Here is a 27,869-nt window from a genome sequence, read left to right as displayed (position 1 = left end):
CAGGGGAAGGATGGCCTTCCAGTAATGGACACTTCGGCCGGTGTACTCCTTCTGGTCGTAGTACGAGTTGATTCCATCCCCCTGGAATGTGGACCAAAGTGGACCAAAAAAAAATTAAATTAAAAGAAAATAAAAAGAAAACAATTTCCAGGTATTGGAACCTGTGGAGACACCTCTTCACTTTAGACCTGTGCGCTCAAACTCTACACAGATTTTATCTTATAATTACAATAAAACTTTTTCTTTTTTTGAAGGTTAAATAATGTTCAAGTCTTTGCAAAAGAAATCAGGACAGACTAACTCTGTCATCAGTGTAATGTTGACCGTGTGTAAACCTTTAGAAATGAGAGATTAGGTTTCAATGATTCTATTGGTTATTGTGTATTTGCATAGTACATTTTCACCTTCATCCTCTTACAAAAGTCAAAGAAAACAAAACACTAGACTTTGCAGAAATTACAGAGTGTGTGTGTGTATGTACCGTCTGGCTGAGTGATTGAGCCCAGTGAATGGCCAGTGCTGGTTGAAGCCCATGTTTCTCTGCAGCCCTCAGAGTATTCAGGCCGTACTGGACAGTCATCCTCAGCTTTCCTGATGTGTTAGGACTGCAACAGATTACATTTAAGAAACATTTAACAGATGTGGTTCCTTATTTTCCCACATGTCACATGTCCAGTGTCAACAATGCAGGTTTTTTTTTTTAAATATCTAATAAATATTTTGTTTTCTTTAGAACTCACGTCGCTCGATTGTGAATGAGGCTGAACACGGCGTTCCACCACTCCCTCTGTCTGTCGGTGGTCAAGAAGCGGAGGAGAGGTAGAGGAAGACAGCGAGGCTCGTAGAGCTGCTGATGATGTAGTTGCTGCTGCTGTTGGTTCGTTGCACCGTTGATTTTTGCCGTTTCTTCAAATTGACAGTGGCTACAAAAAACTACGCCCAGGAGAAAAACCTAAAAAAAAAAAAAAACAAAATGTTGGTTTAAATTCACAGGTGGTAAAATAAACTAAACTTCAAACTTTTTTTTTTTTTACATTTAATTCTAGCTCATTGGCTTCTGCCAATCACTATGATGAAACGTATAAATTAATTTGTGAAGATGAATCCAATTAAAAATGTTTTAAAGCATTTTGATGCATGGGTAAATCAATCATTGATTTGTTAAAAAAACAATAACATATTTTCCTAATAAATCATTGATAATAAGTTATTGAAATTTTATTGCAAATCTACCAAAAATATCTATTGTAAAACTTCTGATCTCATTATGTGAACCCACATCACCAAACCAAACAGTTCTCCTACCTCCAGGTCTAGAAGGCAGATAGATTCTGGTGCGTTTGTGTCCAGCTTGGACGTTTCCAGAGTCAGTCTTGGAAAGAGCTGCACCAGCCAGTCCCGCATGGCCGGCCTTTGGTCTAAAAGTGTCCACTGTAACCCCAACCAGCTCAGATGCTGCAGGTCACCATGGTGCCGTAGAATGGAGCCTAAAAATGAAACAGAAAAGTTCTTATAGAATAGAGTAGTGTTTGAGATAAATAACTGCACTCCTTTTTTTCTTAATAAAAATTGTTCAAATAAAATCAAACGAAAAACAGCATTCTGCAAATAACATGTCAATAATAATAATAAAAAATATATATATATGCATAGACATGTGTCTTCAAAATGTGATTTAAACTATTTACTTATTGATCTAGTTATGTATTTACCAGAGTCATATTTGGCCAGTTGAGAAAGCTCCGGAAGCGTGGGGCTGATGGAGCGAATGTCATCGTTGGCCATGAACGATGATGCAGCGGAGACCTGTGGTCCAAACAGAAGCTTGACCAAAGAGTCTTGACCGCTCTGGTTTCCAACTGCCTCCACCACCTACAGGGACACAGAATGAAGCATCATTACATCCCTTGTACCAGACATGACTCACGTTATTATGAAATACTCAGTGAGGGTGTAGAAATAACAGTAATAATGTGTCTGACTTTTAACAAAGGTAAGACGACAGAACAAGTGGACACACCTCTCGGACTAGGGTGGATGGATCTGAGCTCAGATTGAACAGCATGTGTCCGGCCTGACTCTGTCGATCATTGGCCAGTAACTCAAGAAAGTGTGACGGTGAGTGGTCTCTTTTGGTCACTTGAGGCTTTGGTCTGGGGACCTTATGAAAAGACAAACAGAAAAATCACTGCTTGGAAAATGTCCAGGCAAAAGTGGAAAAAAACAAAAAATCCTTTGTACAATCTTGGAACAAAGACAAAAACTGTACTCCTGACCATCGGTCATTACCTGATATGCTAACAGGAAGCACAGTGCTGCCAGGTCAGTGACAGTCCTCCAGGTGTGCTGGCGATCCTGAGCTAACTTCAACACCAGAGTGCCAGCATGAAGGTACAGGTGACCTCTCATCTCTGTAAACGCCTCGCAGAGGTCGTCTGTGTGGCGGACTGCGACGCCGCCTAGTGTCTGCATGGCTTTGTCCAAACTACATAAACACAAATCCAATGCATAGATATTAATATTTTATTATTATTATTATTAGAGTTTCATGCAGCTGAAAATTTTACATTCTTTATTCTTATTATACAAAGAATGTTTTGCAAATTATTTGATTAACAATTCTGAAACCAACTGACAACTTACGTCGGAAAGAATGTTTTCTGAAACCAACTGACAACTTACGTCGTCGTAGTGATCGGAACTAAATTGCCACGCACCCCATTTTTGGCCACATGATGACAAATAATGTGTTAACCACACTGAATGGTATCACACACGAGTGGTAACACCTGGTGGCATTCTGTATTTACAGACCAATGTAAATGTAATGTAAATGTAAAACATGTAAATACACCGACCTTTCAAGTGCGTCACTGCCGGCCTGCACTCCACACTGGGACAGTGTGATTCTCAGCAGACTGCACTGGGCCAAGAGCAACTCCCTCTGACGAAATCGCCACAACTTTTCATTGCTAGAGATGTTTGGCAGAGCTAAATATTCCTGAGGAAAAAAAAAAAAGGTCAACCCATTCCAGAGTTAAACAGGTCGACAGGACTGAAGCTAAGAGAAGTCCAAGTTTCTAAGGCAATACTCACGTTCAGTGTCTGCACCATTACTCTGTACCAGTCCAGACTGTGGCTTAGCAGACCTTTCCTCTCAGTGTTGAGGCAGTGTCCGACGGCCTCCTCCAGCCGACCATGCTGACAGAAAAGCTGAACCAGCCTCACGTTGACCTGAGCATCATCTGGCCTTAGTGCCAGCTCACCCTGGAGGAGGTCAAAAAGCCGGTTCCATCCCTGCTGACCCTGCCGACTGAACAAGATCAACTGCACGCAGCGGCAGAAATAAAGAAAAAAAACAAATAAAAAAAAGAGAAATGACCAGGGTGTATATTAGGAAGAATCTGGTGATGTGATACGTATCACCATACAGGGGCAAAGATTTTAATATATTCCAAAACAAGATTGTTTGACTCTCAAAGTCTGAAATACTTGCAAATATATGCAGTCCCTGCACAATCAACTAGTGTTCAGAGGTTTAAATGCAACACAAAAATGAACCAACAATATGAATATTTGCATGTTAAAAAATCAGTAGAGTATCGTGAACTGAAATATTGTGATATCAGTGTAGTGATATTTTAATACAGCCCTAACAATGATACGGTAAGATGCCTAGTACTGCTAGTCGTCCAGCAACGTCATGAATGAGGTCATAGGACAGGAAAAAAACAAAAGTCTCACCTTTAGGTCAAAGACTTCAGCATGTCCCGGCAGCAGTTTCGCAGCCCTCTCCACCCAGAACTCTGCTCTGCCGTCACATGTTTGATCGTCAACAAGTAGCTTAGCCACTTTCAGCACCAGCTCTTTCTGTGGATAAATCTCCACCGATCGCTAAACGTACGGAGAAAGTAAAGGCATTTGTTAAGATTTTTTCAATAGTCGTGATTCTAATTCATCTCTTTCAGAATTATGTGTTTTATTTGAGACGTCTGAACGCAATGTGAAAGGTTAACACTCAATTATTTTAAGATCAACATTAGATTTCAATATGTATTTTTGATTTAATTAATATCAAAATAATCTTGAAGACTGCGTGGCACCAACAGATAACTCTAAATAAAAAAATTACACTTAAAATATAGGCAGTGTGTGTGTGAGTGTGTGTTAAGTTTCAGTTCAATTTGATTGATCTTGATGTTTGAGGCACTCATTTTTACCTTGTAACAACCAACCGCCTTGCTGACATCTCCTTCTCTCTCGTACAGCTGGCCGAGGAATTTGTGTGCTTTAGCGTCTTTCTTGTGGGTGACAAGATACTCTGACACATGTCTATGGACAAATAACAGAGCAACAAAAATAAAAAAAATAAATAAATAAACTCAATCTAACAGAAACCTTTACACAAACAATACCAAACGCCAGCAATAACAGGGAGTCTTCAGGACTTACCTTTTTGCAAGTTCATATTCCTCTGCATCAAAGTATAATTTAGCAAATGAAAAACCTTTGGATGGTTTCTGTTGAAAACAGGAAAAAAAAGAAGAGTGAGACAAACGCTATACCTTGATGGTGATGTGATGGTGCTGTAATACATATGCATTTTTAATGTTGCATTATTTCCTTTGAATATTAATTTATTTCTTTATTTTATAGTGTTGTTTAGGGAGAAACACTTTGCACATCTCTTATTTTATAAATATATAACAATGACAAATTCAATTTTTCTACTTTAAACTTGAGACCATTTATAAATATATGACAAGAGACACCTCCGGGTCATTAGAGAAGCTTTACTTATTAACATAATGACTTCACATGTAGAGTCAGTAAACAGTTCATTCCTGTGGAGTCTGTGTTGTCAACCACTCGAAGGGTTTACACCGAACAAGAGAAAACCTTGAACAAAACCAGACCATCCACTCAGAAAGGATCTTGTTACATCCTTGCAGTTGGGCCACAACATTATCATGATCATCATTATCATCTCTGTACTTTGATTTTAGTTTTTAATAACAACTCTGTCTTTACGATATGACACCACAACATATTTATATTTAAAAATAGTGACGGTGGAAAAAAGGGGTTTTCACTACGTTTCAAAATATCAAATGTCAACAATGTAGTTAATAAATTCAAACATTGTGGAAGTCTTTCTTTAGGTGATCTATCATCGTTAGTCACTTAGTATAAGAGCATTTTTGTTATGGTGCCTCCATTTATTCTTTCTTTTTTTCATTATTTGTCCAAAAACTTAGACACGCATACAAATGTACGATTCACCAGTGTAACTTATTGTCACGAAAATCATTTACTTCATAAGAATCGAAACTTAATGAGGGCGTTCCTAAAATAACAATTTAATTGTCTCAATTCTTCGAGCTGGGTCATGTAAATGACAACATTTTAAGTCACCAGTAAAGTTTACTCTTTAAAATACAGGGTTACAGTAAATACAGGGGTAATTTAGGGGTTTGCAGACGTTAAGTGACGCAGTAAAGACTGAAGACTCTGATCTAGTAGATGTGCCTTGATGTAAGAGACGGCTAGCAAGAAAGCTAAAGAGCTAGCGACAACCTCATGCCGCGTATTATTGACTGGCAAAGAGGAGGTCACAACAAGGCGTTAACACGCCACTATGGTAACATCACATATATAAGCAGAAGGTGATTAATAACAAATAAATAAAAAATCATGAACACGGGGCTCTAACCAACAACCCGCTGAAAGAGTTGACAGAAACGTGAGCGCGCATTTGATCGGCGAGTGTGTCAATGCATGCTGACATGCTGTCGCTAACGTTAGCTTTGCCGGCTCAACTTACCCCTTTCAGTGAAGGAGAAGAGCTCTGCACTGAAGAGACATAGTGGTCCACTTCAGCTTTAGTGCGGCGCATGGCTCCAACACCGGGTATCCTGAAAACACCAAACCGCTGTAGTCAGAATGCGAGGTACTCAAAATAACATCATAGGAAAAAAGGAACACTGGTGTCGCTCCGCCAGTCCCTCCTTAACTGTTGGGCGATATTGCTCAGTCTCAATACCGTCAAATGGCAGCGACTGACGTGAGCCAATGAGAAGCGAGTATTTAGTGTGACGCGCGTTGAGTTCGTTTTGAAGAGTCGGTGGCCTGAAGAAGAAAGTTTGAAACTAGAAGAGAACAAATGTCCACTTACTTGGTCCTCAGGGCACAATATCTCGTCATAAAGTACAGGGGCGTAAAGTTTCAGCGGAGTAGTTTATAGCGGCCATTTTGAAAAACAATTTTAATTTCTGCTTAACACATATTTGCTTTCTTTAAACAACAAATACATTATCTTGCTTGTAATCCAGTGATTGTTATTTATTTTCTGTCACCACTACCCCTTGGGGACAGAAATGTTTTCACGCCCCCCCCCCCCCCCCCCCCGCGAATTCCATTGAGAACCTGATAATATGAATATGAATATTTTTATCCGTACAAACCACTGTACGAGTTGCTGCCACCTAGTGGCTGGAGGCTTGTTATGATTCAAGCATTACAGCAGTAATGGTCTTATGGCTGTGAGCGAATGCGTGGTCAGAGTAAGCTTAACTATTGACATCATGTTTCATTCTGTGAGGCTGAGGCAATAATACCCACATACTGGCAGTAATGATAAACATTTATTTTCAGTATAGTGAAAAATAAATCTTCATACAAGACTCAAAAAACATGCACTTTGGTGTGTTAACATAAAAAAAAGGTTTTGGGGTTTTTTTTGGCAATCAGCGTGAAGAGGCAATACAACAAAACAAAGCAGTGGGTTCAACTCAGTCAACCACATACATTTATATATCAGCGAGGCATACCATTCAACCTGTGAAGTCAAGAAATCCTCAGAAAACGGTGGGGAGGTTTTGGTTTTCTATGACTAAATTTGATAACAAGTTGCATAAGAATTTCTATAACATAGTGGAATGTGTATTGTGAAAATAATATGTAATTTTTTTTAATGGTCTGTATTGTCTTTGTTTCAGCAAAGTTAACTGTTAATGCAAAGATTGTTTTCCTGGATTTCCGGGATTAGAAAGTGCAGACACATGCTCCAACATATGACCGTACTTAGACATCCGCTCTGTGCACATGCCACCAGGCATTATGTTGTACATACAGTATACCTGTTGGCATGTGCATGAGTGTGAAGTGCAGTATTAAATTGACCACTGCGACATTAATATTAACTGAATCTATTAGGAGATCAGGAAAAAATGGACTACAATGTGAAGTACAGTCTACTCTGTGAGCATATTCTGGGTTGAATTTAATACGTTACTGTCCTCAGTGTACTGTAAAATAAAAAAACAAAACAAAAAAAAACACTTCACTCATAAAAAACAAGGACTGCAAGACATCCATTCAAACTTCCTCCAATACTGGTATTATCATTTTACAGTTTTGATAAAGAGAGAAAAAAAAACAACAACTAAACAATCGATTCATCAAACTAAACCCAAACTTGATGCATAGAATTATGAAAATATAAGTTAGTAATACATTAAGTCATATGTGGTAGAACACCTTAAATAGTCATATTTTTATTCAAACATTCAGCACAACAGCATTTGATTATGTTTTATTAAAAAAAAAAAGATATACAACAGTATCAGGTGTACAGACTGTATAAGAGAAGGATGTTGTCTTTCAGCCTGGAGGAAAGCTGTTGACCACTAGGGGCAGACCAACTAGGTAACAAAAATGTACTTATTAGCCCGTACCTACCAATAAGAGTCTGACTTTGATGGTAAATTACAGCATGTCCAAAATAAGAAACGTTTTCAGAGACATCTTGATCGGTTAGTCAAAAACACGCTATTATTTGTTATCTGGAGTTTAAATGTTATACTGTTTAATATTCATATCATTTTTGTTAACGTTTCATATATATATATATATATATGGGCATGTGGATGTAGGAAAGAAATGAACGTTTAAAGATGTTTAAATAGAGAACATAAAACACATATTTGTTTGAATATTTGTAGTTTAAGTTTAAGTCTTTATATTTTGAAGTAAAAGAAAGGCACAAAGACAGCAATTTACGTTGCTAATGCTAACGAAAGATGCTAAAACCTTTTAATGGGACAAAGCAAGGAGATGTTTTTCAATATTGTTTTATTTAGATTTTTTTTTTGGAAACTGATGTACAAATCAGTTTTCTTAAAGAGAAAAAATATTTAAAAAATATTTTATTTTAAAAAACGTATTTCAATATTCGGATATTTATTAGCCCTAATATGTGTAGGAGTGTAATAAGGCAAGCGTGTGAATAATACAGTGCAGTCAAAACCAGGTTAAAGTGACACCTACTGACGGACCGACGTCAGTTCAAGGCTCATCATCATCAGTACAAACAAAGCTGTGAATAAAAAGGAGTGTTTCACTACACTCTGAACTCTACTGTAGTAATACCATCGATGTGAATAACACCATGATGACATGATTGTCATATCTGGAAACGTGACATCTACCTCAGTGTCTGCCTTATTCTCTACTCCCACAGCTTGACTTGGGAGTTCACTTGCGAGCCACCGTCTCCGACAGCTTCTTCAGCCTCTTCTTTAGCTCAAGAGGGAATTTCTCATAGCACTTCTTACAGACTGGCTTCATGTCAAACTCCACAAACTTGTTCCTGTGGGAAAACAATAAGCAGGTCAATTATTCTAGCTCAATATTCCATTGGTACAAATGGTAATATTTATGGATTATCTTCAATCAATCATGATCAATTATCACTACTTTTTGAATGATGCCATATTTTTAAAATTTCATATTTGTAGTTAGTTGTAGTTAGTTTAATCCTAATCTTAATCTTCCTTACCGTTATAAGTACTTTAACATGGACTCTGAGTTCATAACTTGCCCAAAAATTTCAATTAAACTTAACTAAAATGTAGTGTATTTTTTCCTTGTCTCTATATTTTTTTGTCCACTTGTTCTAGTTGTAAAAAATAAATAGTTGAAGGAAAATAAAAAAGGCATTTCCAACAGAGACTTCTGCTCACAATGTGACTGATTTTGTAAAAAAAAAAAAAAGGCATTTCCAACAGAGATTTCTGCTCACAATGTGACTGATGTCATTTTTCCCCAATAAAGAATGTCTTTCGTTATATATCTGAAACATAGTGACTTTTGTAAAAAAAAAAAAAAAAAAAAAAGAAAAGGCAAAAGCGTGAAGGAAGCAGGAGAGACGTTAAACTGACCAACAGAGGATGAGTTGAAATGAGGAGAGAGGAGAGAGAGAGAGGATCACAGACACATTGGTATGATGGGCGACTTCTTCTTCTTGTCTTTTGAGTCGCGCTCACGCTTGGCGAGTCTGCGTTTCATGTCATCTGGCAGGCGTTCGTAGCAGTTCTTACACACAGGTTTCAAGTCCACCTCCACAAACTTATCCCTGACGGAGCAGGGCGGAAGGAGGGAGGAAGCAATGGAAAGGATAGGTAGAAAAAAAGAAAAAGAAAAAAAGGAGGAAAGGGTTAAATTGGGAAAGGACAGAGGCACGAAAAAGAGTAAAAATAATAAAAGAAAAAATAAAGACAACACCTGGAAGAGAGCAGAGAGGTCAAGGGCAAAAAGAGCAGGAAAACCCAGTGAGGCAGAAGTGGGAAAAAAAATAAATCAAGAAGCCAAGCAAACACCCCCGCCTTAAATAATTAGCCGAACCTGAGCGGTGAACTCTTTTTTTTTTAAATTTTTATATTGTTCATATTTTTATTTTCAGTAAAATTTGCCAAGATGGAACACTCCACTTACTTGAGGGTGAGCTTGCTGTTGCAGGTCGAGCAAGCGAAGCAGTTGACACACCAAGCCTTGTTGAGAGCAGAAACCACTGGAAGGACACAAAAATAAAAAATAAAAAACATCAAATAAAGTTGGTTCAGTTCATATCGTACGTCCAAAGACACGTAAGTTCTCAATCTATGTTTTAAAATGGACTAGTTTCCATTCAAAAAGTAAAAAAGCACTCAGACGAATGGCTGCACAGGGACCAATAAATGATCCATGATCACATTGAATATTCACTGATTCAGTTAGACTCAGGGTTTCCTCACCGTCTCCTTCGATGACACGGTTGCAGTGGTAGCAGACATCTCCAAACAGCTGCGTGGGTTGAAGGGACAGAAACACAAAGCAGTGTCAAAAGTCAATATTTACACCGTGTTTTCAATAGAGGGCACCCAAGAGTTCACCTCAGCATTTAAACAACACTCTGTATTTAGATGGACATGCTGATGGAGTCAGGCTACAGTTCAAATTAAAACCCTCCCAGAAAATGTTGATTAAGTCTGGTGTTAAATGTCTGATCTGTCAAATATGTAGTTGAATTTTTTTTTTATTTTTCTGAGAACATCTGGCCTGCAAACGGTCGCAATTTTTTTTGTTTTTCTGAGAACATCTGGCCTGCAAACTTTTTAAAAATAGTGTATATATAACATTATATACATTTAAAATATTTAGGTGTCAAAGCTACAAATATACAGTACAATCGTGAATCATCACACCATAAACTAGCTCAACTAGCTCCCTCTAGTGTGGCAATAGCTAAAGAAGCCCAGACACTGGGCTTCAAAACTCTCAGATCGATGACGGCGTTCAGTGAAAATATATTGTTAATATAATCAACGTTTACCTGGTTGTAGTGAGTTTCGCAGTAGGCCAGACCCTTGCGTTCGTAGTGACGGTGTCCAAGGAAAGGTTTCTCACACTTAGCACACACAAAATGCTGCAAACAACAAACCCACGGCCCAAGCACACGTGGTTAGCACAGCTGTCAGTCACTGCATTATCATATACAAACCAGGTCACACTCAGCAGCCCGTCGTTAACCTTATCAGGTCAGCGCACAACCACATCAACCAGGAGGTCGAGGAAATGAAATAATATTAAACTTTGAATAATGTAGAACTATTTCGAAAATGACCTCTAGAGGGCTCCCAAGTTTGCAAAAAACTTGAGGTAAAAAGAAAATAAAAAAATATGGAAACGTCCCATTAACATAACACTAAATTTAACAAATGTTAAAAAAAATTAAATTAAGTTGAATTTATTTTATTATTGTTATTATTATTATTATTAAAACCCATTGTTCTTGTGTTAATGTGAAGTGAACAACAGTAGTAAAGTGGATACAACTGTTGTTGACAACAACATGAGACAGTTGTCCAGGCATCATGCCGTCATTTACAAACACTAATTCAACAGTCATAACTAGTACTGTCAACAACCATAACTAGTACTGTCATATAGTATTAGTGTAGTCTTTGTATGAAGCTGGGAGACTGCAGTTATTCAGATGGGGAGTGACAGTGCAGACGGCAGACAGCAGGCGGCGGCTAAAGGCCAATCCTCCACGTCAAATCAGATCCCCTCACCATGTCAAAGTGTCTCTCACAATAGGAACGACCACCGCGCTCATAGAACGGGTGGCCCTGAAACGGGCGCTCACATATAGTGCACACATGATGCTGAATGTGGATAAAAGAACCAGGAAAAACATGTGACACGTGGGATCATCATCAGGACAACTGGGCAAAATTATACAAATACATCATGTAAACAAATTTAAAAATACTGGATGAAATGAGGTAAATTGTAAATTTCAGTGGGACATTAATAAAATAAGAGTGTGTGACTGTACCTCCACATGCCACTGCTTTCCCATGGCGTTGACCACACGGCCCTCGATTGGTCTCCTGCAGGCTCCGCAGATGGGCACACCCATCTTGTCATGGCAGGGCAGACAGTAGAGCTCTCCCTTCAGCTCCCGGGCATCTGCCGTCAGCTCTTTGCTGAAAGAAACATAAATAAAACAAATAAAATGTTTATCGCTGACTTATTTTGTCAGTTATACTCGAAGTTTTAGGCCAGTGTTTTTCAATCTTGGGGTCGCAACCCCACATGTGGGCGCTCAGAATTCAAATTGTATGGTCTGTTTTCAAGGAATTATTACTCTTTTCGATCCCAGTTTTAAAGTTCAAAGCGGCGTCATGACGTCAGCAGGACATGTCTGTCTGTGTGTGTGTGCGCGGCGTGCATTCCCGCGCTCTCACCCGCAGTTGTTGCAGTTGAAGTGATCAGGATGGTAGGGGTCGTTCTTGAACAACAGCGGATGCTCTTCAATGATGGCGTGACACTTCTGACAGATGTACTTGCCCAGGCCACGAGCCTTCTCTCTGTTGTGACACGGACGACACAGGTGCCTAATGGGAGAGAGAGAGTGAGAGAGAGACAGAGCCCTGACATTAGCTCAATCAGGCTAACAAAAGAACAACAGCACAAACTGAGTATTTTCTCATAATCTTTGACAACTATTTGGTTTGTAGACATTGGTTTGTTAGGTCACAGACTTTAACAACATAATTTCCTTTAGATTTATTTGTATTTTAATATTATATTATTTCTGGGTATAATTTAATTTATTTTCAATGGACTTTTAATTTATCATTTTTATTTTATTATGCTGCAGCCCTGTAACTGTACCCTGAAATCTGGATAAAACCAACTGCTCTTTCACCACCTTAAGAAAGGTAATCTAACAAACTATATAACTCTGGTTCCAGTTCTTCACACTGACATTTTGTCTCATGATATGTAAACATTACTGACAGACCAGATCTCTGTTGACAGTGGCTTGATACTTGTCAGACCAGATCTCTGTTGACAGTGGCTTTACCCCAGGGGGTAACTCAGGTGTCTGTGTGCTATTTGGTGACAAAAACTAGTTTGTCAGTGAAAAAACAGACGCTGGTCATACACTGACACTCACCGTCCGGCGTTCTTCACGAAGCCCACATCAGCCAGCACGGCCTGGCAGATATCGCAGCAGAAACAGTCTGGGTGCCAGCTGTTGTTCATGGCCTTGATGACACGGCCGATGATGAACTCACCTGAAGGAGAACCGCAAAAACAAACCACCATAAAAACAGAAGCGCTGACCTTTGGTCTTTCTAAGCGGGTAATAAAAAATACACAGACGCCAAGTTAACACACACACGGAGCAGTTCTTCTACTCACCACACTGGTGGCAGCATGGAGCAAACAGCATCTGGAAGTCATGTTCACAGTATTTCCTGCCCTCGAACTATAAACAGAATTCAGTTTTAATGACAGCAGTTGTGCAGGAGCGTATTATAATACAGAAATCATAGAAGTTTATAATAGACACAAATAGGTAATAATATAATTCTCAAAGTAATTTTACGTCAACTGTGAATCACAGAAGCCCAGAGGAACAAGATACAAATATGAATTTAAGTTAAAATTTAAAGTTTTTTTTTTAAATAATGTTCAGTTGAGTGTTGAATTAACAGCTGTGAATGTCTGGAACTGTGATTAACATTCCAACATTCCAAGTCAGCATACAGACTCAAATCAAAGGGAAATTATTCCTTCTTTTATCGACGAGAAACACAATCTCGTCGAACCAAGAACCAAAAAAAGCATCGAGTGACTGAAACCCATCGAAGGAAGCGCTGACCTTGAGTCAAGGCAGATGGAATAACAAGATACTGGAAATGGTGGGGGAAAAAAAAAATCAATAGCACATTAAGATTGTACTAAAAGTACTTTGTTTACTCCAGCAGGCCTGTGTTTAAATTCTCTGTCTGAAGGACTCCACAGGAGCGTCGCAGGTGTAAACAGTGACATCACTGCTAATGAACGAGGTCTTGATTTTCTGAATGTTCTTACGGGGCTAAGATCAGCAAACTGCCCCTAAATCTACTTTATTCTAAATGTATCTGTGTTTACAGGAAATCTCTGACGTCACAACAGTCTATTAGTCACATGTATTTTATTTTTTCTGGGGGTGGGGGGCTGGTTGTAGGCTGTAAGTGGCCCCCAGGCCAGGAGTTTGGAAACTTGGTTTTATGGTTTGTTCAATCATTGTCATTGATGTAGACAGTGCCCTCCTGTGGCCACAGATGATATGGGGTATAGTTCTGATTTACAAGTCTTTCTAAAATCCTAAAACTAGAAAGTACTGGATATAAATACAAAATAAAATGTTGCTGCTCTACAGTTCTGACAATTCTGACCCACCAATCACTTTGTTGCAGTAGAAAAACACAGATTAAATACCTCATAGAACAGCCCCTCTGGAAATTGCTGAAAACACTGGGCGCACACGAAGCACTGCTCATGGTAGAGTTCACCGTTACTGTTGACGATCTTCTCTGCGGGTGCAAAGCCGCTCTTACAGCGCTCACACATGGCATTGGCCAGCGCATTGGCCATATTGCTAAAAAAAAGAAAAGAAAGAAAAACATAATTAGGACCGAGGTTGTTTGACATGACATTATATAAAAAAATGAACAAATGAACATTAAAAACAAAAGTGTTGTAGGTTAAAAAGATAGACTGAAAAATAAGTCACAAGACAGAATTAATTTTGCTTTCTTTGGAACTTGGTTCAGAGTCGACCATTTTTAAGAGAAAGGAGAAAAATGTACGACATTATTAGATCCAATGTTGACGGAGATGAAGGAGAAGAAGAAGATTTGAATTTTGGCCAGTCACACAACAGCCCCTCATGAGCGCCCACTGTTGTTCAATTATGTCAATGTTGTCTGTGATCCTGTGGAAACAAAACTCCCGCCTCAGTCCGGCCTTCACACTGTGCCTTCCACAGGATCACAGCATCAAGACTCGGCCCACCCTGGAGAAGAAGAAGACGGCGAGAGCTTCTTCTTACGTCACATCACTTGAATTTCTCTGACCCCTTGAACAACAGGGTCACACGAGAACATATCAGCAAATACCTTTCTCCCTCTCAAACACAGCTGGGCAGTGTACTACTCTAGAAGGGAGATGGGAAAATGGTGATGCAACGGATTATCAGCCCACCCGCTCTCGACTTCATTTATTCTGCAGGTTTTCTTTGGCTTCGTTCATCAGGGTGTGGGGATCAATGAGGTGGGAAACTTGAGACACGTGCCAAGGTTTCTATTCAACCCTGAGCACGAAACCCTGAGCAGACATAGTTGAAGCTGAGCCATATGACCTGTGAAGCTAAGATTTGAACTGAGGGCTGGGATTCAGACGTTGACTTTTAAAAGTTGACTTTTCCAGAGAACAAAACCACACAACGTTTCTTGAATGTTATTTAAATGTGTTCACGTTCCTTATTTATGTTGTCTCTCCAGGCTGTCACATCTGTTCCTCCCAACGACTACCACGTCTGTTTGTTATCAACACAAACTGAAGACATTATCAATGGGACAGAGCCTGCACTTGAACACACTAACGCACCGATTCACTGTTGATTTAATATTGGATTATTACTACCAACAACTACTGTATCTTTGTCCACATAATAACTGATAGCACTGATTAGAACTGATGAAAAAACGCCACCCACAAGAAAACCCATGAAAATTCACAGCCTGAACAATACAGTGAACAAACAGCTGCAGACAAAGATGAAAACAACACTGATGCAGAGCAGAAGAATCCACTCAGTCAAACCAGAGTCAAAATGGCAGCAGATTAAACAGAATTAATAACATGTACAAATGTTCAGAGTTTCCCTAAAATCTTTAGATCTTGATGCAAAGTGCTCCAGGATGGAGGGATAGAGACAGAGAGAGAGAGAGAGAAATGGCCTTTTTTCCTATAGGGAACACAGTAAATGCCCGGGAACGCCAGTCGACCCTGACAGGATCAGGGTCAATAGAGAATGACTATTAAACACGTCAGGACTGAAAAATTTGTGAAAGAACTTCAGTTTGTTTTTCAGATAAATATAAAGTAATATTATCGCCATCCAAACAGGATTGACTCCAAACTTCCTTAAGCAAAATATTAGCTATAAATACTTCAAAAATTTGAAGTTAAACACTAAATACTAAGAAGGTGTAAAAATGTAAACATTGATGATATTATTAAGAAGGTGTAAAAATGTGATGATATTAAAGGTGTGTTTTTTTAAAGAGTTCACAGGGAAAAAAAAAGGTGTTTTTTTTAAAGAGTTCACAGGGAAAAAAAATAGTTGGACCATCACTTTCCCTGCTTTGTTTAAAAGGTCAGAATACCAGAGTGTATCTGGGCAACACACACACACACACACACACAGACTAAATTTAATGGGCTTTACTATAAACTTTTGTTTATTTCAACAATGTTTATTCCAGTTGTAGTTGTAGAATGTTGTAGTTGAACACTGCTGTAAGTGGTCTCATTAAAAAAGAATAAAAAAATGAAGATAAGTTGCAGCTGGTCAAAATCCCTATTTTACTAATAATCAAATAAGCGACTGTCCACTGTATGTATCCTGCCTATGATTGCCTAAAAGATTTTTGGCAGGAAGTGTTAAATCCCTCAGGCATTTCCACCTCCGTATCTGCCTGCAGCACCTTGTCGGGGCAACAGACAAGTCTGAACCACAGACGGACTCTTTCCTGTGATGAAAGTCTGTTTTGTCCTGCGCAGACATCGACACCATCCAACACCGTTTCCCGTCAATATGAGTAATTCCCTCGAACACCGCGTTCAACTGCTTATATGGAGCCTTTAGCTAACCCTTGTTAAACAGTGTAGTTTTACTTAAATTAGACCATTACCGTGCATTTTCTCCAAATGAGTCTGTACACACTGGTAGCTCCACTACGTCGGCCAATGACTATAAAAGGACTCCGGTCGTCGGGAAAGATAGACGACGTAGACCGTCACTTCCTTCTGCCTGTGGTCTTTTCTTTTTTTTTTTCTTTTTAAGTTCTTGACTTTTGTGTGCTCTCTGTATTTAAGGTCAGGTAACGTGATGTTGCCAAAAACATTTTCTACTTGCAGCATTAATGTTAACCTCACTAAAAGGTCTTACATTTTTAACCATAAATCCTCCTGCAAACAACATTCGTCCAAATATGAACTGTTCACAATTCTGTTGTTGTGAAACTGTAAATGTCCACTACAGGGAAAAGAAAAAAATCCTATAAATAAAACTTTTTTTTTTTTGGCTAAATCTCTACAAAGTTTAAGCCAAGTCTTGCCAAATATACCCGCCCCAGATTCCATGTAAGACAGTTTCTGTCCAAAAAACAAGAGGAGACACAGCTGACAAATGACTGAATATTGACTCATTTTTCAGGCAGCACTCAACGTCTCCCCCCCCACTCCCCCGAGGAACTGTTCGTGATTTGTACTTCCACATCTTTAACCAATCACTGCTGCCAAATGTTTTACAGGTAGTTGTTACATCCACCTCACAAGTGTCAGATTTAACACAGTCGCTGCACGACTTGGACGGTCCCCAAGACTGGACTGGGTTCTACTGATGGTCAGGGACAAGGTTATGAAGATGGATGTAACACCTGCCTACGGCCTTTTTTTAGTTAAAGAAAAAAAACAAAAAAAAACATTTACAGATGACTTCATAACCCTGTGGGTGCACTACGTCTATTTCCCGAAACCTGGGATGGGGCTAAATCTGTCCAAAGACGTAGACGACACTCTGTATATTTAGCACTAATGTCTCTCATGCACACATACTTGGGATGCCAGTTGGCATATTCTACTTTGTACAACAACTCCCCCCTTGGCACAAAAATAGCCCTTTTAGTGTGCCTACCCCGACAGTAGCCCACGGAGAGATCAGTGCATAAACAGGACACTTCAGTGAATCAAACTGTTGGGTAAAAACCCCAACGTTGGCTGTGAGAATATCCGACTTCTTTAGATCACGTAACACTGCGGTGAAGCTAAGGGCATACATAACATGAAACCGCGTTCGCATCTACGCAGATGACTCACAATTCTATAAAATAGTAGATGTAAACTCTGATGTTGTTTAAGGATGAGGATCTTTTATTTTCTGTTGATCAACCTTAGCAGACCCAAGAAGCCGATCTGCTCCAGGCTTTTTTCTGTTATTCAACCAGATCCAAGAAGCCGATCTGCTCCAGGTACCACGACTGCCCCAGAAAAAAACAAAAAAATAGTTGTTTTTTCACACAATTTAGATCCTGGAACTCTTCCACACTTTAAAGAACACCCACGCTGCTCAGGACATTCTATTACGGTACATTGTTTTCTGATTGGTCAATAAGGAATTAGCAGCACTTCTCTGGTGAACAACATAAAAGAATGAAGATAACCGTGTTCTCAAACACTCTTTACTTACAAGCGAGCGTAGAAATCACAAAACTCCTTATAGACTTTGACGTCACTTTTCCGTCTCTGAGACTTAGACACCGGGACCTCGGCTTCTCCTCCATCAGGGAGCTTCAGGTGATACCCGTTCATCTCCTCGTGATGAAAGTGATCATGTACTTCCATGTCTTCAGGTATTGATGAGGGAAGGACTCGACCATTCATTTCTATGCTTGTTCTCTCCATAGTGACACAGGTTATGGACGTCCAAACTCCTCAGAGGCCAAAACAAAAACACAAAGATTTCCCTCTTTCCTGGGACTGTGTTTGTATCCAGTGATAAGAAGTGGGGGGGCTCCAGAAAGAACAAGACGGAGGCAGAGGCACTAACACAGACTGAGCTGGAAGTGCACTCCCTCTCTGCTACTCTCCCTCACTCACTCACACACACCCACCCACACAGACACCCTCTCCTCCACACACTCCCACTTTGCATCAGTCCCCCATCGATTCTTTTTCCCTCTTTCTTTCTCTCATTCTTTCTCTATTTTAGACACACACATGCAGTCTGTCACACTTGTCTATTCTTGGGTCCTTCACTCAGATTGCCGACCCCGAGGTCTGCGTGCCATGAAAGAGTGACCTCTGTCAGGTCACGCACTGAAACGATGCACAAACACTTCAATCTTCTTTGTGTGTTTTTTTTTTTTTTAAACATCGTCTTTGCACGACTGTCAGCAGCACAGCTGGAACCCTGCAGTTCTCTTGGACACAGTCTAACACTGAAGATTCAACGCAGTGTTGCGCAAAGTAGTCGGACGACTGTATAACAATAAAAACAACAGCATATGTTCATGTGTTTCTTATCATTGAGCAAAAACACACACACGCACACATTTTTGTTTTTACTTTGCACAAACAGCGCAAGAGAGAGAAAAGAAACGAAGAAGGGAAGGGACATCGCTGTTTAATAAATTTTCCACATTTTTGTTGGCTTCGATGGCCACCATGGCCTGACCAAACGCTGACTTGCGACATTGGAAGTCCTGAAATATTTTTCATTTTCTGGTTTTAACGTCTCACTTTCAGCCCCTAGTGGCCAACGGTGATGACCTGACTGAAGTCTCTGCTGCAGAAAAACATCAGCAGATTAGCTAAAAACATCTATTTGAGGAGCATCAGCAGAAGATTAGCTAAAAACATCTATTTGAGGACATCCGCCAACAGTTGACGTCCAATGATCCGCATTCCCCTGAACCCACCAATCTCAGCCTCCCTCGGCTGCGTAAATTAAGGTGGAGCTTTTTTTTTATGTGGTTTAACTAACTTAGTGGAATCTCAAATTAACGACCACTTCTTGAACCATCGAAACACCAGGCCCGATTCAGAAATACATCGGAGCGGCGCAAACACCGGAGCAGAGCCGCTGCGTCTGTCCCGTCTTCTACATTACTCCATCATTCTACAAATAGACGCTCGGCAGAGCCTGAACTCCAAACTAGGCGCTGGCAGCTGCTGTTTAGTGTGTGAGGCTGAGTTTGTATACATAGCAGACTCGTAGAGGAAACATCCAGAAGAAGCAGCCAAACGGTCACCTACCGAAAAACGTTCGTTAAAGAGAAAATACTTTATTCTATTTTTAAACGCAGGAATTTTCAGGAAAGAAAGTTTTTGCACTCGCACGCCTGCCTCGGCACCAGAGAGCAGGAAAGTTTCTGCACTCGCACGCCTGCCTCGGCACCGGAGAGCAGGAGGTCCTGGGTTCGATACCCAGAGGAACTACACTTCTGTTGCAACAGATAAAAAAAATCATATTTAAAAAAATATCACTTGGAAAAACACCATGGGCATGAAGTATCTTTGCTTATTTTTTTTACTTTCATAATTCATCAGGTGAGCCGGATTGAACCTGCCTGGCGGGCCGATTTTGGCCCGAGTGCCGTATGTTTGACAACCCTGGTCTGGGCTGCGGTACAAATGACATACCGTCTCCGGACACCATTTAGAGCTTACAGAGCTTTTCCACTACAGGTCATTGTTTCCACATCAAAGTCACATGGTCACATGGTCACATGGTACAGTTCATCTGCCTGATAAGGGAGCCCTCACATCTAGGAACCAGTGTTGAGTGAATGTAGTGGAAGAGGATGGGTGTTTAAACAACAAACACGTAATCTGTGCTGCTGATTACAGTCATCGCAGTGCGTGCTGCGGGGTGCTCCACCCAGTGGTAGAGGACAGCTACTCCACAACACCGTGTATGACGTGGTGGTGGTGCCCGCACTCATTTAACCATCTACACCGGCCCCGGTTGATGTAGCTGCAAACTGACACAGCAAAGAAATGTTAAGAATCTTAATGATACATTACATTAGCAGCCAAGGGCACTACGGCAGGAAGAGGGAGAGAGAGAGGGAGAGGGAGAGAGAGAGCAAGTGAGAGAAAGAATGTGAGTCGGGGGATATGAATGTCGACCTAAACTTAAAAATGGCCACAGCAACTGTCAGCAGTGGACAAGGTGTCTCTGGTGGCGTGTTCTTGGCGCAGGATAGGGTTTTACAGACTTCTTTAGGAGGTCAGCAAAGGTCAGGGGTCAGGGGCCTGGTCACTGGTGCTGGAGAGTATGATGTAGGAAACATGCTATAATGACCTGACCTCAGAAGGGTTCTACAGGGCAGGTCATGAATGTTCTGACATGTATAAATCAAAAAAAATATTTGTATTGTCGACACATAGCGTGAGAAGCGTTTGTCAAGTGTCAAGGACATTTTTATGGATCCAAACACATTCCTTCCTAAACACGTGACTAACTCAAAAGGACTCTTAGACCCAAATGTTTCTTATATATGCAAATATATATGTATGGTACATACTGTATATATACATATAAATATATATGTACATGAGATATGGAACGTCCTCAAGAAAACCATATATACACATACATATATACAAATGTGTATATATGTATGCATATATGTATAAATATACATACATATATACATATATACACACATATATATAGATACATATATACATACAAACATATATATATATATACACATACATATATAAAACCCTCACAAAAGTCCATCTCTCCAGGGATAGATGCAAACTAACGACCCAACTAACGACAGGCAACAGTGCTGAACACATTTTTAATTTTTTTTAAAAAAAGCAGCAAAAGAGAAATATCTGCAGACTGGATTTCAGGAGTCATTAAAGGGCCCTCATTCCCAAATGGTGCAAAACAAGGAGACTCAGGTTGACGGAACAAATCAAACACACCCATAGTTCACGCACTGTGTCAACAGCAACCATAGCAACAGGGGCTACGTGGACTGTTTAGGCCAAGCCGTTGACAAGGCACGGAGTGTGTGCAGTTTTACACAAGCACACACAAAATGCATACAACACTCAGTGACACGCACACACTGATTCACAACGTGAGCAAACATCATTTATGACACATCATTTCCTTTGTTTTTCACAGTCGGTTCCTGAAGCCATTAAGTAACAAGAACAGGATGGAAGTGAAAGGGTGATGTCTGCACACACAAAATCCACACTCGGCTTCTGTCACGGAGCTCTCCAAAAAAAAGCTGCACTACGTCTTTATAGAACTACTAGAAATAAGAGTGTGCACAGTTCAAAACAGAGCAGGGAATTCATTTAAAATAATAATGTTACTGACGTTAAACCAGCTCTGAACCACATCAGGAACTGAAGGCTCAAGGACAAGACAGCCAGTTGGTTTTAGTGCGACTTGGGACACGACTAGAAGAGCTTCTTTCTTTCCGTCCACATTCCTCACATTCCTCTGATCACTTCAGGATCACACACACAAACACTCAAAGACCCGGCTGGAGATGGACACTGAAGAGGAGACAGAGACGTGTCTCTGAAGGACAGGGGAAATGATGCAAAAAATAAATAAATAAAAAATTTAATTTTTAATTATCAACATTTCAACTCTTATCTCTCTCTGTCGATGCACCACACACACACTCAAAAATTAATTAATTTTTAATTATCAACATTTAAACTCGTATCTGTCTCTGTCGATGCACCACACACACACTCACTCTGTCCCTCATGAACCTGTGAGTCAGCAAGTGTGAAGGAAGGAAAAGAAAGTTGACGTCCAGCTAAATACCACCAGGATGACAACTTAAAGAAAACACCAGAGTAACACAGACTGGACTCAGGCTCAAAAAGTCTTTTTCTTAAGTAAAGACTGCAAAAAACAGTTATAAAGTTGCTGCAAAAATCTACAAAGTAACAACAGTCAATGAATGCAACATCTGAAAAATGCAAAAAAAACTGACCGATTCGTGAAATCTTACACAGAAGCGAAACCAAGGAAGTGGCATAAAAAAAAAATTAAATACGTTCATAAAAAATATTCATCAAAAACTATTCTTTTTAGCACAGTTAAACTATGGAGAGTTGTGTGTAAAAAAAAAAAAGACGAAATGTAATATAAATTCTTAAATGTAAGAAAATCCAAAACTCAGTTATTGGTTAAATAATACTATTAAAACTATTAAAAAAAATTAAATAAATAAAAAATAATAAAATATGTTTACCAATGTGTTCACTTCATTAACTTTGCAGCAGAGTCAAAGATCCCGGGTGGAAAACTTACCTGAGGCTCCCCAGACCTCCATAACTGTCTGGCCTCTCCTGTCTCCGTCTGTACAAGTCTGAGTTTGACAACTCTTTCAGCCTTAAAGAATCCATCTCCTCTTTGTCTCTACTCTTCCCTCCCTTCCTCTCCTTCTCACCCTCGTCTGCTGAAAACAATCGGTGCACAGAGAAAAAAAGGGAACTCCCGAGGAACAGCGCAGAATGTGTTGGATTTAAATCCAAAGATTAAATCTTGTGCTGCCTCACTGCCCTCACCCTCTCACTCCTACACACCTCTAGGACTCGAACTGTTAAGGAGGCGTGGTCTCGCTGCCAGCTCACCTATCAGCTACACCTTGCTCCTGCTCATCCTGGTTCTTCCTCAGGTGGAGGGGAAGAAGGGAGGGGGGGGGAGGGGAGGATCTCAGAGGAAAAGGAGAGAGACGTTTAGAAGAAGAAGGTCAAACAATTTGGCTTCTTATCCCAGTGTCTCCCACATCTTCTCCACCATGGGCTTCGACAAAAAGACTGTTGTTGATGGAGAAAAAAAACAAAAAATGGAAAAAAAAAAAAATCTGGTACATTGTTTACACGAAGCCAAACTGCAAATGCTGACAAAGTTTGGAATGTCAATCTATGAATAATTCATCATGATGTTATGTGAGAGCAAGTGCCCCCCTCTCCTCCCCTCCCTAGTCTCCTCTCCACACATCCCATACCCTTTCCTCTAACGTCCTCTCTATTCTGTGACACTGACCAAAACGTTGTGATTTTCAATTCAAATTCAAAATCTAATAAACGACATTAAAATCTCTCTCCTTTAAACATCGTCACTAACTTTTATTTAAACCAACCTCAATCTTGACAGAACCTTTATTTTTCCATCATCTCATCAACACAATTTTTCTGTTCAAACTTTTTTTTTTTTACACCATTCAGATGTTCACTTTGACAAGCTTGTCTTGACCTGTTCAGCATTCCACGCACCGACGTAAAATGTGACTCGAGCATAAGAAGGGATTTTTTTCTTACTTGTTTTAGTGTTTTATAAGTAGTTTTAAAAGCCCTGGATTCAAAACGAAAGACTTGATTAAGACGAAAAGCTATATTTGATAGTAGAGTAATTTTAAGTGTTTTTTCCCCAAAACATTTTGTAAATTTGTTATTTTCATGTTATATATAACATATATAAATATTCATAGGGTAAAATGTATGTGGACTAAAATATTCATAGGGCAAAATGTATGTGGAAAATTTTAGACAATTTGACTTTTTGGTTTTTGCACAGAAATTAATTAACATTCTTTTATATTTTCTGCATGTTACAGAGCATAAAAGCCATCCAACGAACGACCATCAGATTAATCAATAAGAATTCCGCATTTCAGGGTCACATATTAAACATGACTAATGGTTATTGCTTATCTGACGCAACATATTCTTCCTGTTTTTTATTTTTTCCTGACTCTGCATTGGCTTCACTTCATTTAAGGGAAATCCTATCAAGTTCATATTTCAAAAACGTTACTTGGGGTTAATTAATGACTGACTGTAACAACAATCTTATGCCAACACAGATTAGCCTTTAATCCCACTAATCATCTGACATGAGGTCCTGAAAATGACAGAAAAGAAGGAGGAGCAGAGAAGAGACATTTCCGTTCCCCGGTCATATTCCAACGCCACTCAGAACACTTTACTGACATGTGTGGACACTGCATTCATGAGGACAACATAGGTACTGCAGCTGCTTTTATTATTTCCCTCCACCCTGCAGACTGACTACTGTGTTCCATATAAACATCCTGTTACTTCAAACTAATTCTATATTTGCTAACGCTCTTTTGATGGTGTCAAAAGTCCTACATAAAGTTATTTTTGTTGAAATAAACTTTTAAATAAATAATACAACTGAAGTTACTGTACATGCAACGTAACTGAGCTACAAGAAGAGGAAGTGGACACAAATATAGAGGAACTGAACAAAGATGCTGAAAACATCACTGGAATCCAGCTGATTTTTCATTTTTACATCTGAAACAATGGCTTAAAAAAAGCAAACGTGCATTACGTATGTCATCACACTTCATACAAACATGGTATAGTAATAAACAGTGGCGTGTGTTCTTTCAGGAAGGAAGTAAGACAACTCTACACGATGCACGCTAACACGACTGCTACGAAAAACAGTTCATGCAAAACTTTGAACTCAACTCACCAATGATTTCTGTCGCACTGAAGAAGTGAAGACGATAAGCTGCTTATTGTTTTGCTGCCACTATAAACTCTGTGTTGTTACGCCAGAGTGTTGGGCCACGTCACTTCCTATTGGCCGGTGTGTGTGTGTGTGTGTGTGTGTGTGAGTTACAACAGCTGGAACTGTCCTAGTTGTTCAGACCTAGAGATAAACCTCAAAACTGTCCTACAATGTTGAATAATCTAACTTTCCAAAAAATAAAAAAAGTTTTCTTTTTTAACTGCTATCCTTCCATGTAGCTACAAAAACACAACATATATTTAGAGGTGTATAAAAATATGAATACACTGAAATATTGAGATATTTAATTTCACAATAGTATATTGATATTTGGTGGCACTGTAACTTTTTTTAATCAACAATTAACATGCAAAAATTCATGGTGTTAGTTCATTTAAGGGGAGCAGATAGATGGAGCGTTCGTATAAACTAAAACAAATGACGTGTAAAAGTCATAAAGGTTAAAATGCTAAAATGCTTGAAACCTTTTCTATGCCATCTATTGGAGAAATGCGGGCATTGCAGGGGAAAAAGCATAGGTATAACAATAATGGAAATAAATAACATAATATGGACAAGTTTGGCGGACCGGATTAAAAAGCCAAAAAAAAAAAAAGGGGCCGCATTTGGCCCTCGGGCCGTAGATTGCCCATGCTGGCCTGAATACTACATCACAAATCAGCTTGCTGCTCTTCCTAACAAGGACAAGTTTACACACTGCAGTCTGACACACACACACACACACTCCTCTACACTGCAGTTGTATCAACAGCCAAAACCGTGTCAGACAAAAACTCTGACACGGTGGAAAACCAGGAAAACTAAGCCTTATGGAAAAACAACCACAAGCTGTCCACAGTGTGACATGAATGACAGATTCATGCCAGGCTGTAATTTACATGCCGACACACACAGTAGCAGTCGCTCTCTTGCTGAAATGTGCATCGCTCTAAATAGCAGTCTGTTGGGAGTAGATGACAGGAAATGGTTTAGTATGCAATAACTACTGTCCAGTGACTTTTGGGTGGACATTCCAGTGAGGGGAGGAGGCTGACGTGGAGAAAAGACAGAAACATCCTCCTCCTCCTCTTCTTCTTCTTCTTTCTCTAACCAAAGTGACTGAGTTGTTTGTTAACCTTGAACTCGACTTCTAGTGTTGCAACTATGCAGGGCTTAACGGGTATTTGTCGGTGACTCAACCTTATTTACACAAAACAAGAGCTAAAATTAATGCTGATCTGAGGTCAGCGTTATTTAAAAAAAAGGAGACTATGTTGATCAAAAAAATACCTAAAAACATCAGTGTGGACGTCAATTGATTTACTTTACGTTTATCTTCCACTTCAACCATAAATAATAGACAGTTTGTTTAAAGCAAAACTATTGGTTAATGTAGGAAAAACATGCACTGCATAAATAATAGACAGTTTGTTTAGAGTAAAACTGTTGGTTAATGTAGGAAAAACATGCACTGATATAATACAACAAAATTGGGAAATCAGACCTATTTTTTCAATACAATCAGATGTGCGTCTACATATTTTAACTTTTTACACATTCCAAGAGCTGATTTTGTTGCTGACAATATTTTGGTGTGAATGTTCTTCACAGACAGGTCAAAGTGAGAGCTAGTGGTTCAAAAGTGTACCAGTTAGCATGCCTGTCTTGTTAGCACACAGCAGAGCAGAGAATCAAACTATACATTTTAAATTTTGCGATTAATAAGGGACACAATTATTAAGGTCCATTAAGTAAAAGTAACTACCAAGGCTAGGTAGTAGTAGTAGTAAAATAAAAGTTTCTGAATGGAAATCTAAAGTTATGGTAACTACCAAGGCAAGGTAGTAGTAGTAGTAGTAAAATACAAGTTTCTGAATGGAAATCTAAAGTTATTTGTCGATGACTTCATCTTAAAATCACTAGTTTTGATTCTTCCTGGGAACAGTTTAAAAAGTTGTGATCCCATTTAGATGAAAAAACAACATGGAGCACAACAGAGGGTGGTATTTATGAGTGAACACAGCGTGTACTGTTAGCTGGGGACATACGAAGAGAGCGTGTATGCAGGTTATATCTGTAAACGAGTGGTTTGATTGGTCAATCTGTACAGTTTATGTTGGACCTAACATCACTATGACTACTGATAACTCACTGACAAAAACTCAGTCAAATCGGTAAACGAACTAGCCTGATGACGTACTGACATAACGTTACTTATTTCATATAATGAACTGAAAAGGAGAGTACGAAACTTCACTATAAATCCGTCCGGTGGAGGGCGGTATCAGGTACCGTTTTTAAGCAGATGTGATTGCAGGGATTCGTGTGTAGATAAACTTTCCATAATGAAAAATCTCTTTTTTTAAAGCTGAAAACGAGACAGTTTTGTAAATAAACAGCATCGTCAACGTTGCCTTTTTTTTTTTTATAAAACAGAGATTCAACCCGCGGAGAAACGTCACCAAACTGCCGGACTACTTTTCTCCATTTCATTTTGTTTTTATCCAGCTTCACAGTGTCAAATATACAACCTTTGTGACGAACCTTTTCGTTAAATAATTTATTAAAATGTCAAACTCACCCGTTAGTCATCTCTGAAACGGCGAGCATCACTGTAGTATTTTCAGCAGCAGCAGGGCAGATGTTTAGCGGCGGCTCCAGGACACACAGACGGATAGAATGGCGCAAGGAGGGAGCCTCGCCTCTGTCCTGTAATGTAAAAGACACTTCCGCAAAGACCTTTCACAATAAAAGCAATCTGGATTTCAGTGACAATGACTTCAAATGTTTATGATTAACATTTTTGAGAGTAATTGATGACGTAGTAGTAACAGTAGTAGCATACCACACGTTTAGCATAACGATGTCCTTTCTCAAA

The 27,869-nt window shown here is 39.4% G+C and overlaps 2 protein-coding genes across 8 annotated transcripts in view; both read right to left on the bottom strand.

Annotated features, from left to right (window-relative positions):
- The window catches only part of ranbp2 (RAN binding protein 2), a 19,113-nt gene extending 13,063 nt beyond the window's left edge, over nucleotides 1-6,050 (bottom strand). Inside the window, exons 1-13 of one of the 2 annotated variants that reach the window (XM_025063808.1) lie at nucleotides 5,825-6,050; nucleotides 4,453-4,520; nucleotides 4,221-4,332; nucleotides 3,745-3,894; nucleotides 3,097-3,327; nucleotides 2,859-3,001; nucleotides 2,290-2,485; nucleotides 2,021-2,161; nucleotides 1,713-1,872; nucleotides 1,306-1,487; nucleotides 741-952; nucleotides 482-605; nucleotides 1-81 (exon numbers count right to left, since the gene is read on the bottom strand). The exon at nucleotides 1-81 is cut by the window's left edge and continues 78 nt beyond it. In XM_025063808.1, coding sequence (XP_024919576.1) covers nucleotides 1-81; nucleotides 482-605; nucleotides 741-952; nucleotides 1,306-1,487; nucleotides 1,713-1,872; nucleotides 2,021-2,161; nucleotides 2,290-2,485; nucleotides 2,859-3,001; nucleotides 3,097-3,327; nucleotides 3,745-3,894; nucleotides 4,221-4,332; nucleotides 4,453-4,520; nucleotides 5,825-5,896 — 1,872 coding nt within the window. In that variant the 5' untranslated portion in view covers nucleotides 5,897-6,050. The remainder of the gene's footprint in view (nucleotides 82-481; nucleotides 606-740; nucleotides 953-1,305; nucleotides 1,488-1,712; nucleotides 1,873-2,020; nucleotides 2,162-2,289; nucleotides 2,486-2,858; nucleotides 3,002-3,096; nucleotides 3,328-3,744; nucleotides 3,895-4,220; nucleotides 4,333-4,452; nucleotides 4,521-5,824) is intronic. The other variant, XM_025063809.1, reaches the window with a different exon arrangement.
- Nucleotides 6,051-6,625: 575 nt separating this feature from the next.
- Nucleotides 6,626-27,733, bottom strand: LOC103392273 (LIM and senescent cell antigen-like-containing domain protein 1). Of its 6 annotated transcripts, none has more exons than XM_008328852.3 (10): nucleotides 22,754-23,060; nucleotides 14,101-14,260; nucleotides 13,036-13,102; nucleotides 12,788-12,908; nucleotides 12,072-12,221; nucleotides 11,660-11,810; nucleotides 10,652-10,744; nucleotides 10,074-10,122; nucleotides 9,775-9,850; nucleotides 6,626-8,650 (listed from the first exon to the last, which is right to left on the bottom strand). In XM_008328852.3, exons 1-10 carry the CDS (start codon nucleotides 22,846-22,848, stop codon nucleotides 8,536-8,538), a joined length of 1,077 nt encoding a protein of 358 aa, XP_008327074.1. In that variant the 5' UTR covers nucleotides 22,849-23,060; the 3' UTR covers nucleotides 6,626-8,535. The 6 variants fall into 6 exon arrangements, with proteins under 6 accessions (XP_008327074.1, XP_008327072.1, XP_024919328.1 ...); XM_008328850.3 differs by lacking the exon at nucleotides 22,754-23,060 and adding an exon at nucleotides 18,137-18,796; XM_025063560.1 differs by lacking the exons at nucleotides 6,626-8,650; nucleotides 22,754-23,060 and adding exons at nucleotides 9,188-9,415; nucleotides 24,953-25,095.
- Nucleotides 27,734-27,869: the final 136 nt, after the last annotated feature.

The sequence above is a fragment of the Cynoglossus semilaevis genome, chromosome 16 (assembly GCF_000523025.1).
Source record: "Cynoglossus semilaevis isolate Cse_v1.0 chromosome 16, Cse_v1.0, whole genome shotgun sequence".
Classification (NCBI taxonomy): domain Eukaryota; kingdom Metazoa; phylum Chordata; class Actinopteri; order Pleuronectiformes; family Cynoglossidae; genus Cynoglossus; species Cynoglossus semilaevis.
The sequence above is the reverse complement of the archived record's forward strand: the minus strand, read 5'-3'. Positions and strand labels throughout refer to the sequence as shown.

Bases quoted from the DNA above. Each gene is read 5' to 3' on its own strand.
- LOC103392273 (XM_025063557.1), bottom strand. From the start codon at position 18,351: ATGGAGAGAACAAGCATAGAAATGAATGGTCGAGTCCTTCCCTCATCA. The intron at 11,811-12,071 runs GTGAGAGCGCGG...TGTTTCTTTCAG, and splicing joins TTCAACTGCAACAACTGCGG to CAAAGAGCTGACGGCAGATG. The intron at 10,745-11,659 runs GTACAGTCACAC...TGTTGTTTGCAG, and splicing joins GAAAGCAGTGGCATGTGGAG to CATTTTGTGTGTGCTAAGTG.